Source organism: Melozone crissalis, unplaced genomic scaffold, assembly GCF_028551555.1.
Source record: "Melozone crissalis strain CALT ecotype California unplaced genomic scaffold, PUWL_Pcris_2 ptg000014l_1, whole genome shotgun sequence".
In the NCBI taxonomy this organism is placed as follows: Eukaryota; Metazoa; Chordata; class Aves; order Passeriformes; family Passerellidae; genus Melozone; species Melozone crissalis.
This window is the reverse complement of record NW_026535792.1, coordinates 15,311,077-15,323,456: the sequence shown is the minus strand read 5'-3', so window position 1 is coordinate 15,323,456 and position 12,380 is coordinate 15,311,077. Positions and strand designations below refer to the sequence as shown.

General features: G+C 38.6%; 1 protein-coding gene across 1 annotated transcript in view; it reads left to right on the top strand.

Annotated features, from left to right (window-relative positions):
- The window catches only part of HERC1 (HECT and RLD domain containing E3 ubiquitin protein ligase family member 1), an 82,823-nt gene that overhangs the window by 48,289 nt on the left and 22,154 nt on the right, over positions 1-12,380 (top strand). Inside the window, exons 38-50 of the mRNA XM_054272421.1 lie at positions 1,126-1,901; positions 2,583-2,781; positions 3,692-3,852; positions 4,992-5,108; positions 5,287-5,518; positions 6,246-6,370; positions 6,643-6,863; positions 8,040-8,308; positions 8,817-8,869; positions 10,090-10,290; positions 10,886-11,060; positions 11,253-11,523; positions 11,896-12,109. Of these exons, the coding sequence (XP_054128396.1) occupies positions 1,126-1,901; positions 2,583-2,781; positions 3,692-3,852; positions 4,992-5,108; positions 5,287-5,518; positions 6,246-6,370; positions 6,643-6,863; positions 8,040-8,308; positions 8,817-8,869; positions 10,090-10,290; positions 10,886-11,060; positions 11,253-11,523; positions 11,896-12,109 (3,014 nt within the window). The remainder of the gene's footprint in view (positions 1-1,125; positions 1,902-2,582; positions 2,782-3,691; positions 3,853-4,991; positions 5,109-5,286; positions 5,519-6,245; positions 6,371-6,642; positions 6,864-8,039; positions 8,309-8,816; positions 8,870-10,089; positions 10,291-10,885; positions 11,061-11,252; positions 11,524-11,895; positions 12,110-12,380) is intronic.

Sequence of the window (12,380 nt, the reverse complement as noted above, 5' to 3'; positions counted from 1 at the left end):
CTTAGTTTCTTGAACTCCTTCTGCTTATAGCTGAAGAAGTCTTTTGAAGAAATTGAGCAGTGACTTTTTTTTTCCCTGCCGGTTACAATTACATTCTGAAATAGCTGGGGTCACTTTGCTTTTCTGGCTGTTGCAACATTATGTCTGTTTTGTCTTTGCAAAGGCTGTGGTCCCTTTGACTATATCAAAGTACAGTTAATTTAGTTCCAGGTATAAATTCTTTCAAGTATGCCCATGTGACGGTGTAGCCCTTAAAATAATTCAAAGTTTTATTTGAGTAATGTGGAATGGCACTTGATCATAAGCAAGCTTTTGATAACGCATTTAATTAGGTTCATTTTTCACCTTTTTAATTAAAACCAGGCTAAAGCTTGATTTCATTTTTAGATAAAAGTTTACAATGTAAGATTGGAAAACTTTTTGGGAGAATAAAAGGAAGATTTAAAAGTCATTTATCTGCTGGATATATGGAAAATACAAGGCGTGTGAAAATACAGGCTGGTGAATTTTTGTCCTGCTTCAAGTGAAAATTAGTCAAGTGTAACAGTCCTAAATAGTACCAGAAAATATTCCTGAATATAGATGGACAGGTAGATAAATGTGTCTGTTAGGTTTTCTCACCTGTGTTTTTCAAAGGTCACTGGGTGAGAGACAGAATTGTCCTGAGCTCTCAGTAGTGTGCTCATGGTGATGAACAGCTGAGTCAATCAAAGCTTTTCCTTAACATTTAAAAGTTTTCTTTATAAGCTTTTGTACCTGTTAAGATTCAAGTGTGATGATAATATTTACCTTCAGATAATTTTTCTTAATAAAAGTCTGTTACATATTTCTGATAAGTAATATATCCAGCGCCCATGTTAGCACAGAGTGGATCGTTTCTGTGGGGCTTCTGGGTTTCAGTGCTTGTTATTGAAAACCTGTGTATGCTTTGTTGCATTTGCTTTGAAACCATATCTCCCTGTTTTCTGATCATAACCTCATTTTCCCCTGTTTGCATTTAATTTTTAGAATTGGTTTGTTTTATTAAATATATTTTGCATCTTATTTGCCTACATTACTTCCTGAACTTTCCTTCTGTCTCTCCCTCACTTGCTTTTTCCTGTGTCATTCTGATCTTTATTAAAGCTTCCCAACTTTTTGGTCGCCTAGTGATACTCCGTTGTATAATCTGGAGCCCTGTGAGCCACTGCCTTTTGATGTTGCAAGATTTCGTGGGCTGACAGCTACTGTGTTACTGGACCTTACCTATCTGACTGGCATTCATGAAGATACGGGAAAGCAAAGCACCAAGAGACATGAGAAAAAACACAGACATGAATCTGAAGATAAAGGGGAAATGGACCAGAAAATGGAGGGTGACATTGGATCAGATACACGATTAGGCCAAAGTGCTGATGATAACAAAGGACACGGTGCTACAACCTCTAAGTCGGAAAATGAAATTGTTTCCTTTTCTCTAGAACCATCAACACTAGGTATGGAGTCCCAACACCAACCTGCTGAAGGAAGAAAAAAGAATCACGAGCACACCCCACGAAGTCATGATATAGTGCAGTCGGAAATCCGAGCTGTACAGCTGTCTTACCTTTATCTTGGTGCTATGAAGTCACTTAGTGTTCTTCTTAGTTGTAGTAAGTATGCTGAGCTGCTGTTAATCCCCAAAGTGCTGGCAGAGAACGGCCACAACTCTGACTGCGCGGGGTCGCCGGTGGTGCACGAGGACGTGGAGCTGCGCGCGGCGCTGCAGTTCCTGATGCGGCACATGGTGAAACGCGCCGTCATGCGCTCGCCCATCAAGAGAGCCCTGGGGCTGGCAGACCTGGAGCGGGCACAGGCCATGATCTACAAACTGGTGGTTCATGGGCTGCTGGAGGACCAGTTTGGTGGCAGACTTAAACAAGGTACATTTTCAAAATGAGATTGAAATGAATAGTAACAATGATAACACAGTTAACATAGTCTTGTCGATTTGTAATGGTTATACTTTGGAGGAATCTTAATCGGACACAGACATTTTACAGAGCTCTGTTTACTGTTTTATAGATATAACACTTTGGCCTTTTTCCTAATTCCTTATCTTAATAAAAAATGAATGCATAGCAATCAGAAATAAGTTTTTAATGTCTTTAACATTTCTAAAAGTGATCAATGCTCTGTATACTTCTCAGAAGGATTTGCACTTCTTCTAAACAAACAGTAAAAACCCCTTAAAAATGCTACTTGCACGGCTGAGTTAAATATAGGTTTATAGTTAATCAGCTGTACTTTTATCTAAGACCTCTTCCCCTTTTGTCTGTTTTGAGAACAATCCAGGCTGTTGCAACCATAAATCTGAATATTATAAACTTTCGCATAAGTAAATGGTTTGTTTGCTATTTACCTTGTATCCCTGTGAGAACAGCAAGAGCTTCTGGACTAATTTCTTTACTCAAGTCCATGAGTTAGTGGCAGAATCTGCACACCCCTTTCTTCTTCTGGGATGAATTCTAAATAACAATAATTACTTTTGAAAGTTTAGCCATGGCTACTGCTTTGATCTGCACAATTAATGTTGCTGTAACATCCTTATTTTTCTGTTGCAGAAGTGGAGCAACAAGTAGAAGAAGGTGATCAGTCTCAGCAAGCCCAAACACCAGTTACAACCAGCCCTTCTGCTTCTAGCACAACATCTTTCATGAGCAGCTCTCTGGAGGATACCACCACTGCTACTACTCCAGTGACTGATACAGAAACAGTTCCAGCGTCAGAATCACCTGGTGTTATGCCTCTCAGTCTGCTGAGGTAAAAAATCCTTTTAGCATGTATGATTCTGTGGGTGTAGGGAACCAGTTGCATGGTTTAGGTAGAATATATGGCTTCAGCTGACTAAGCCCTTAAAAATGCTGCCAAGAATTGCCCCTGCAGAGGGACACAGTTTAAATGTTACTTTGCCTTGCAGGACATGCGTTTTTTATTAGAGAGCTGTGAAGCTTTTGCTATACACTGTTTATAAATGTAATATCTGAATTCTTTAGAAGGAGAAAATGTTCTCCTTAAGTTGTCCTTCAGTTGTCATGTTTATTTGGTATAGTTTAAATTACAAATCTCTGAAATTCATTTTTAGTGAACATTTGATTCTCAGACCAGAATAGATCTTGGTAGGTAACATCCTGTAAAGCTAAGATGTTCTTTCAGCTTACCCTGACATACTGAAATGGAAGATAAGCCACTGAATTTGCAGAGGCAGTTTGCACTGTTGAAGGAAATCTGCTTTACCTTGCATAGAATACGTTTCTAAGTTTATTAATTCATAGAAGTCTTGCAGACATCTTTTGATAAAAGCCAGAACAATATCTTCATACTATGACAGTGAACATCAAATACTTAAACCTTAGTAAGTCAGCCTTAATTTATTAGTCAGCCTGAGTTCTGAACAAACCAGGGAAATGGAAAAAGTGTTTATATTTTATCTCCTAGGAGACCTCCTGGTCTCTGAGGGTTTTTTTTTATGTCATGCTTAGAACTTAACTGTAGAGATAAAGTTGGTAGGAATGAGCTGTTGCCTCAAAGTATGTGTTGTGTCCTACCCTTACTAAACTCAATTACATCAAGTGGGATTTGCCAAGTGCACTCCAATTGGATGTACTTCTTGTGTCAGACCTTTTTCAACACAGTTCTGTTCAACATAAATGTACATTGTTCTTTTTTCAAGGCAAATGTTCTCCAGTTATCCTACTACAACTGTACTTCCAGCACGACGTGCTCAGACTCCTCCAATATCTTCTTTGCCAACATCTCCTTCAGATGAAGTTGGAAGGAGACAAAGTTTGACCTCTCCAGACTCCCAGTCTGCAAGGCCTGCCAATCGCACAGGTAAACTTGTCAGTGGAGAGAAATGGGAGCAAGTTAGGAAAGTCACAGGAGCTCAGGGGCCATGTTCTAAGAGATGCAAACCCAACAGAGGCTCTTCTTAAGGCAAACTAACATGCTAAGCATTGTTGGAAACCTTTTAGTCACTATCTTAGGGAAAAGGTTATAGATTATATAGCTGTGGGCTTTATCAAGCAAACAAAATGAGTTTTTAAAAGCTGTGGATTGGATTAAAAAACAATAGTGAAGTGTAATTGGTAACTGCTTCAAAATGTTCATCTGATTTGGGCTTGTTTACTTGGTTGTGTGCTGCTGGTAAGTGCACTAATTTTCTAGCTTTTGTTAGATCACATACCACACAGAAAACAAGAATTTATGTATTTTATGGTACATTCACCAGTACTTTTTATTCTTGCCCTTATATCTGTGCTATTAATTGGGGTCTTTAGTGGTTCATGTGTTGCATAGCGACTGATCCCCCAGTTTCATGTGTCTTTTTTTTTTTTCCTTTTGATTTAATGATGACTTGCATCTAGTTGTGATAGTGTCTTTACAACAGTGTTTGTTTGTTTGTTAGTGCATTTTTGTCTTCACTGATTAGACATTACTTTTATGGCAAGTCAGAAAGAAACTGTGGGTTTGGGGCAGTAACTGACCTCTTCAGAGTCCCTTGAATGACTCTGCACAGGATCACAGGCATCATCCACCAAGAGGTTTTTCAGATACATTCTGAGCTCAGCTGAGGTCTTTTTCTGTACCTTAAGAGGAATGTATAATGATCTCACCACTTGGGAATCTCTGATTTGGACAAGGATAACTTTATCTGGCTACCTTAATATGGATCAAATAGATAATTTGATACAGTTCAAAATGAAAACAATAGAAATTGCTTAAATAGTCTTTTGCATATCATCAGTATCCTTCTTGATCAAACTGAGACAGTGAACATAATCTATGTTACAAAGAAGAATAAACTCCCTCTGTTTTGTTACAGAAAGTATCTTATTTTGTGGAAAGTAATTGAGAGAAAAGTTGGGAGTAATTATTTCCTTAGTTCAAGCTGATATATCAAAGTAAGGTGTAATAAAGTAACACTAGAGAAAGATTTTTGTGCTTTACAGTATCATTTTCTGTCTTTTAAGCTTTGTCTGATCCAAGCAGCCGACTTTCAACATCCCCACCTCCTCCTGCCATTGCTGTTCCCTTGCTGGAAATGGGGTTCTCCCTCAGGCAGATTGCAAAAGCTATGGAAGCTACAGGTAATCTTTAGCTATAATATCAGTTTAACTGAAAGACTGGGTACACATGAAATGCTTGTTTTCCAGTAGAATACTTAATTTTTAAGTTTTATAACCATTTCTGTGAAAAAACAGATTGCTTTTTTTGTAACCATCAGTGGTAAAATACAGTTTCAAAGTGTGGTTTTCCTGCTTTCAGGTGCCAGAGGAGAAGCAGATGCACAGAACATCACAGTGCTGGCCATGTGGATGATTGAGCACCCTGGAAATGAGGATGATGAAGAGCCTCAGTCAGAGGGGACTGCAGAGTCACGGCACGGAGCAGTTGTCTCTGGCAGCAGTGGGAAATCTGGGGATCATTGCTATTTGCAGTCTCCAGGGGATATCCCTTCTGCTGATGCCCCTGAATTGGAGGAAGGCTTTAGTGAGAGGTAGAAGAATTTTCTTGTCATTTCTTGTAATCTGTTTCCTAAAACTAGAAATCTCACAAATTCATTGTTGCTGACAGAGAGTTACTTTGTAATGCAGCTTTTGAATTTTGTTACAGCATGAGCAGAAGCAAAGATGCAATTAAATTAGGTGTACACGGTGCATTTGTTTTTCTGTACTGTTTGCTTGCAGAACTGGGAACGATTGTAACTGAACATGTTTTCTTCACAGCAAAAAAAGAAAAGAATGAAAAAAAAAAATGAGAGCTGATAGTATAGTTGTATTTTAGCTAAAAGACCAAGTATTAAAGCAAAATTCCATTAAAGTCATGTTTTGCCAAATTCACGTGTCAAAGGTGAATTGACTCAGCCAGCAACAATAGAGATATTTTTATTTCTTCAAAAGAGGAGAGAAAACTAATTCAAGCTGATTAATTAACTATTCAAGCTACTAATTAACCTAGTATAGAATGAGTGCTCTCTCAAAATTTCTGCTGTGCTTAGGCCCTCTGGAAGATCAAGTAGGTGTTGACTTTGCTGCATCTGATTTGTTTGAAGTAACTCTTACAGTCAAAACCATATAAACGTGCTCTTTGAAACTGAAGATTCTTGAATTCCTTTTTTTTCTTCCATTAAAGAAAGGAAAAATTGCTAATAAATATGACTTAATTACTGTGTGTAGTTGTTTAAAATTTGGTTTAATTGACCTGTAAATTCCATATTCCTGTAGCCCTGATAATCTGGATCATGTGGATAATGCAGCTGCAGCGAGCGGCCCTCCCTCTCGAAGTCGGTCAGCTGTCACACGGAGGCACAAATTTGATTTGGCTGCCCGAACGCTGCTGGCACGTGCTGGTAAGGGACTGAAAGAATTCCAAGGGCTTTGCTTATCCAGGAAATGAATAGGAAGGGGACTGAGACTTTGCAGGACATTTAGACAACTCCTTCTCATATGTGTGCCAATGTATAGTTAAGAGTTTTATGTTCAGCAGAAGAGTTAAAACAATGTATATTTAAGATTGTTCAGCAGAAGAGTTAAAACAAAAAAGAAATTGAAAGTACAGCCAGCTCTCTGCTGTGAAAAATAAAAGTCCTGCTTTCCTTTTTCTCTCTCTTCCCACCTTGAGCGGGTTTGTACCGCTCAGTGCAGGCCCACAGGAACCAGAGCCGCAGGGAAGGGATCTCCTTGCAGCAAGATCCAGGGGCACTGTATGACTTCAACTTGGATGAGGAGTTGGAGATCGACCTTGATGATGAAGCAATGGAAGCTATGTTTGGGCAAGACCTGGCTAGTGATAATGATATTCTGGGAATGTGGATCCCAGAGGTACTGGATTGGCCTACCTGGGTGTGTGTGACTGCAGCAGGGGCTGCTTTAACTTACTGCTTTTTGCATGCTTATATTTTCAAGTTTAAAGCAACATGTGTATGTTTAGAGCCTCTTTGAAAGTATCTTACTAAGTGCCAGCAGTGCTTAAAATCATCTTGTATTCTGCAGTATCATCTCTAGGTTAAGAATAGTGATTTCTTGTGTTTCTTGCTCTGCATTTCCATGTGTAGTTTTCTTCTCCCTCCCCTGAAAGATGAGAGCAGAACTCATATAGTTATTCTGATAATACCAATTAGAAATCAAATAAGTGTTCCTAGATGGTTTAGTTGTGTGAGATAACAAGGACAGTAATAAATGTTTCTTCTGCTGCTACTGCTAATAGTATCTAATCTCTAGCAAAATAATTTGCACTTCAGTCAGTTTTTCTTGTGTCATGTAGTCCATTCTCTGAGAAGGATGTGGTGACAGTCCTCACTGAATTTTTCTGTAGAGCACTAAATAAACTGTTGAGGTGGAAAACAAAGATAATAACAGCACTTTGTTAATATTTGGATTATCTCTGTCAGATTAGACAATCAACCCGTAAGACTCAGCTTTTCATCTCCTAGTTATGATGCTACCTAGCTTTGATATGGAAGCAAGTTGCATGATGCATATTGAATTTTTCAGAGTGTTTGTGTCACTGAAACATCTCAGTGAAATTACTGACTTAGGACAGAAGTGTAATTATGAAAAATAGACTTCACATTGAGATAAAACCTTGATATTTGCTGACACAAATAGTAATTTTTGTTGCCCAGTAAATGTAAAATCTGGTTGTCTGAAAGCAAAAAAAGGATTCTTTTAATTTTTAGCTCTAGTTTCAGACAAGTTCTGAGGAGAACCAGATACAGACAGTGTTGAATGTGACAGCGTTACAAATGAAAAGTTACACTGTCAAGAATTCTTGAGTCAATCTAACATGAAATAGGCTTCTCCGAAGCTTTACTTTCAAATGTTTTTCCTTTTCTGAGATGGTTTTCATTATGTCATAAATTGTATGTTTCTGCTTTACTTGTGTACAAGTCAACCATATGCCTATCACTCAGTGACAGAAATGTGCAGGGACACCCACCTAAGGATATTGGCATGTTTTATATCTAAGGCACAGACACTTCTTCTGTCCAAATAACATGTGAAAACCTTGCTGTGCAGCACGTGTGTGAATCTGAAGATAGAGAAGAGGTGGTGGTTTGTGAGCTGTGTGAGTCCAGCGTGGTCAGCTTCAACCAGCACATGAAGAGGAACCACCCTGGCTGCGGGCGCAGCGCCAACCGCCAGGGCTACCGCAGCAACGGCTCCTACGTGGATGGCTGGTTCGGCGGGGAGTGTGGCAGCGGCAACCCCTACTACCTCCTCTGTGGAATCTGCAGAGAGAAATACCTGGCCCTCAAGAGCAAGTCTAAAATATCAGCCTCTGAAAGGTACAGAAATAGGAGACAGTGGATAAGGAGAGGAAGCTAAGCATGGTTACGAGCCATCAGCATTTTAGGGATTTGATTTAAGAGAGAAGAATTCCTAGCAGGATTTTCTGATACTTAAAATAATTCTCTGTATTTGACAAAGGCATATTTAGAAAAAAAATGTTGCTTTGATATTTTAGTTTCTAAATTAAGAACAAGGAATAATTTCTTGGGATGTTGCCTCCTTCTTATTGACTTTTGAAAGCTCTTAATCAATTTTGTCTGACAATTCCAGTATGTTTTCTATGGACTTTTCATACATTAGTACTGCAAAGTGCTTCCCCCCTCCACACACACTTTCATAAACCATTTTATCTGTTTCTCTGTTACTAGGCTTTTCTGGAATCATTCATAAATATATGTAGACCTAACAGTAAAGTTAGACTAAAAAGGGAACCAAATTTAAAATTTTTATGAATATTTGTAAAATATGTAACTCAGTAACTTTCTTTGTTATTTTTTCATACAGGTACAAAGGCCAGGCACCTGATCTAATAGGTAAACAAGACAGTGTCTATGAAGGTATGTTTTAAAGTTGCAGAGGGTATTGTTTTTTCTAAGAGTTACTTTCATGCAAATAAACCTGAAGGTATAATTTAAAATCTCTTCCAGTTAGATACAGTATTTTAGTTTTGGGGATTTATTTAGTTCAAATCAGAAAACAAAATCAGTGAATTCTTTCCCCTGTTTTTCCACTGTAAGCAGCTGAAAGGGCAAACACCTAACTTGGGGTTGATAAGGTCTTGTGAGTAGATGTTACATCCAGAATTGCACGTACAAAATCTTACCTTCAAATACCTTTCTTCAGCTGCCTTTGTTGGAGAAATTAATTAGTGTAAGTTAGCATCCCAAAAGTCTGCCATTAGTCTTGTTCTTTATTTTTTTCCCTTTGTCCAAGCTGAGAGCATCCTGAGGGTGGCTTTCACTTTAAACAGATAATTTCTCATGCGTGTAGAAAACTTTTCCCAGTTGGTTCTGTGATTCTGGTCCATTCTGTAGCTCCTGTGATCACAACTTTGTGATTTACCACATTTGTCTATTTGAGACTAAATGAGTGCTGCAGTACTTAGGGCAAGTCTGTCTGCTGTAGATCAAAGGTGTTCTGATTCTATTGTGTGTGGAGTGAGACAGTAAATATAAGCTGACTTGTGTGTAAATGGCTGCAAGTGAAGGAACTGTCTCACTGAATTGCAGTTAAAGTGGTTTTTCTTTGTTGTTGGGAGTTTTTTTAATTCTCTGGGAATGAAAAGCAAAAGCCTGGGTGTTCAGTTACAACCCATGAGCTAATGCATGCTTTTTTGATAAACACGAAGACCAGAAATTTCTAACATCTGTCTTTTCCATTCAGTCTTTTGAAATACACACTTGTTTCCATGATTTAAAGCATAACTGAACACCTGCATTTTTCACTGTACCCTAGGTTTTGGAGCTGTCTTGTATGTGATGACCCCTAATGTCTGTCCTTTTAAAGAGTAGCTAGTGTGATACTTCAGAGAATCTTCCATAAAACATTTGTGCAGTATAAAGGTCGAGTTGAATAGAGAGGGCCAAGAACAGGATTTTGTTTTTCTGATTTACTTTGTTATGTCTATGTCAACATCAGAAGCTGAGTTTTTAATTCTGCTGCGCTGTAGATTACAGTACACATTTCATACCATCTACTGTTTTTTTTTTTAATTAATTGAAATTATTTAATATTTGTGCTTTTGTAACCAAGTCTAATACTATTTCTCCAATTCTAGAAGACTGGGACATGTTAGATGTGGATGAAGATGAAAAGCTGACAGGAGAAGAGGAGTTTGAACTGTTGGCTGGGCCTCTTGGGTTAAATGATCGACGCATTGTACCCGAACCCGTTCAGTTCCCTGACAGTGACCCTCTGGGTGCTTCAGTTGCAATGGTGACAGCCACCAACAGCATGGAAGAAACACTGATGCAAATAGGTACATTTGAAATCCATTTCATTTAAAGAAAGAATGATAATAATAACAGCAGCAGCCACAATAATAATGATAACAATCATCACCACCTCCTCTCCTCTTTAGTGGGATTTTTCTAGAGGCAAGACAGGAACATCCTGACAGTATTTCCTGCCTGCCACCATGAGGAAGTGGAGACTGTCTCTGAATTGTCCTTTTATTGTAGGGAAATTAGAGAGAGGAGTGTGAGGCATTATGAATTGACAGGAGGATTGAATTTTGCCAATGAAACTTGTGACTGTAGTCAAACAGTAGATGCCAGTAACATGTTTTGCAGAACCCAATGAATGGATTTAGGTTGGGACGTAAGAATAGTCTCCTCTGATGGAAGAGGGAATCAGAGGAATTGAGTATGTCAGATTGTGTTCTTGTCTCTTTGAAAATAAGGAATAATTAAATTATGGAGTGTATTTTCCTCTCAGTAATTATTATTGTAGTTCTGTACATATGAAATACTGAAAAATGAGTAACTTAGGCTGACTTTGCTTCTATGCCTATTACTATATGATAATGTTTTGTTTTTCTTTAAACACTAATGCAAATCATCGTTATTTCCAAGGCTGTCACGGCTCAATAGAAAAAAGTTCTTCCGGCAGAATAACCTTAGGAGAACAAGCAGCTGCCCTGGTAAATCCCCATGACCGTGTCATGGCTCTCAGAAGAGTGACAGCTGCTGCCCAAGTGCTCCTGGCAAGAACAATGGTTATGAGAGCACTGTCACTTCTGTCTGTCAGGTTTGTGGCATCTTTGGCATCATTTCCTCCTTTCCTTTAGTAACCACTTACCCAGGTCTGTTTGATAACGATGCAATTTCAAACTAATTGGGGAAGCAATTCTCGTGTCTGTACTTACATAACACTGCTAAGAGAAAAAGTTCTGTTGATTTTGTTCTTTTTAACCAAGGGGTTTTATATCCATTTCCACAGTGGTTCCAGCTGCAGCCTGGCAGCTGGCCTTGAGTCCCTGGGGTTGACAGACATCCGCACTCTGGTTCGTTTGATGTGCCTGGCAGCAGCGGGAAGGGCAGGCCTGTCCACGAGCCCATCCACAGTGTCCAGCTCCACGGAGAGATCCAGGGGCATCCACAGCAAAACCAGCAAGCCCATCTCTTGCCTTGCCTACCTGAGCACTGCAGTTGGCTGCTTGGCATCAAACACTCCCAGTGCTGCAAAGCTGCTGGTGCAATTATGTACACAGGTAGGACTTCGGTACTTACTTGAGACTACCATGATTACTTGTGCTTTTACCTACTCAAGCTGCTCTCACTTTGAGGATCTCCTTAGAGTCCTTTTTTGTGGCTTTGCACAGGGGTATTTGGTTGGTAAAAATTAAGTAGCTGAATGTGTCTTTGCTGAGTACTCTTTTCAAGTGGGGAAAATGAATGTACTTTTTCTGTTGATAAGATTTTCTGCTAAGGTTTTGGTTTTTTAATTCAGTTAATTCTATGCAGAGAAAAGAAAAATAAAAGGAAAAACTGTAAAACTAAGTGCAGTTTATGCAACTGAAAATGTTTCTAAATTTGACGGTTCTGTTTGTTCTGATTATTTATCATCAGTTATTTCTTTTCAGAATTTGATTTCTGCAGCAACTGGTGTGAACTTGACAACAGTCGATGATCCAATTCAGAGAAAATTTTTACCAAGTTTTTTAAGAGGAATTGCAGAAGAAAACAAACTTGTCACATCTCCAAATTTTGTGGTTACTCAAGCACTAGTAGCATTGTTGGCCGACAAAGGGGCCAAACTGAGGCCAAACTATGATAAAGCTGAAATTGAAAAGAAAGGTATGATACAGCTTTGTTTTTAAATATTAATCATTAGATCTTAAGTTCTTCATTTGTGTCTAAGGGAGAGACTTGCTAGAATACTGTATAAATAGATACGCTTTTAAAAATGGACAAAACTTGCTTTGATCAAAGTAATGTTATGGTTTATGATACACATTTTACTTAGAAATATGGTCTTATTCTGAAATATGGTCTTATTCTGTAATTGCATCTTTCACCACTTCAAAATATAGTCTGAACTTGGGTATATTCAAAGCCATAGAGCTGA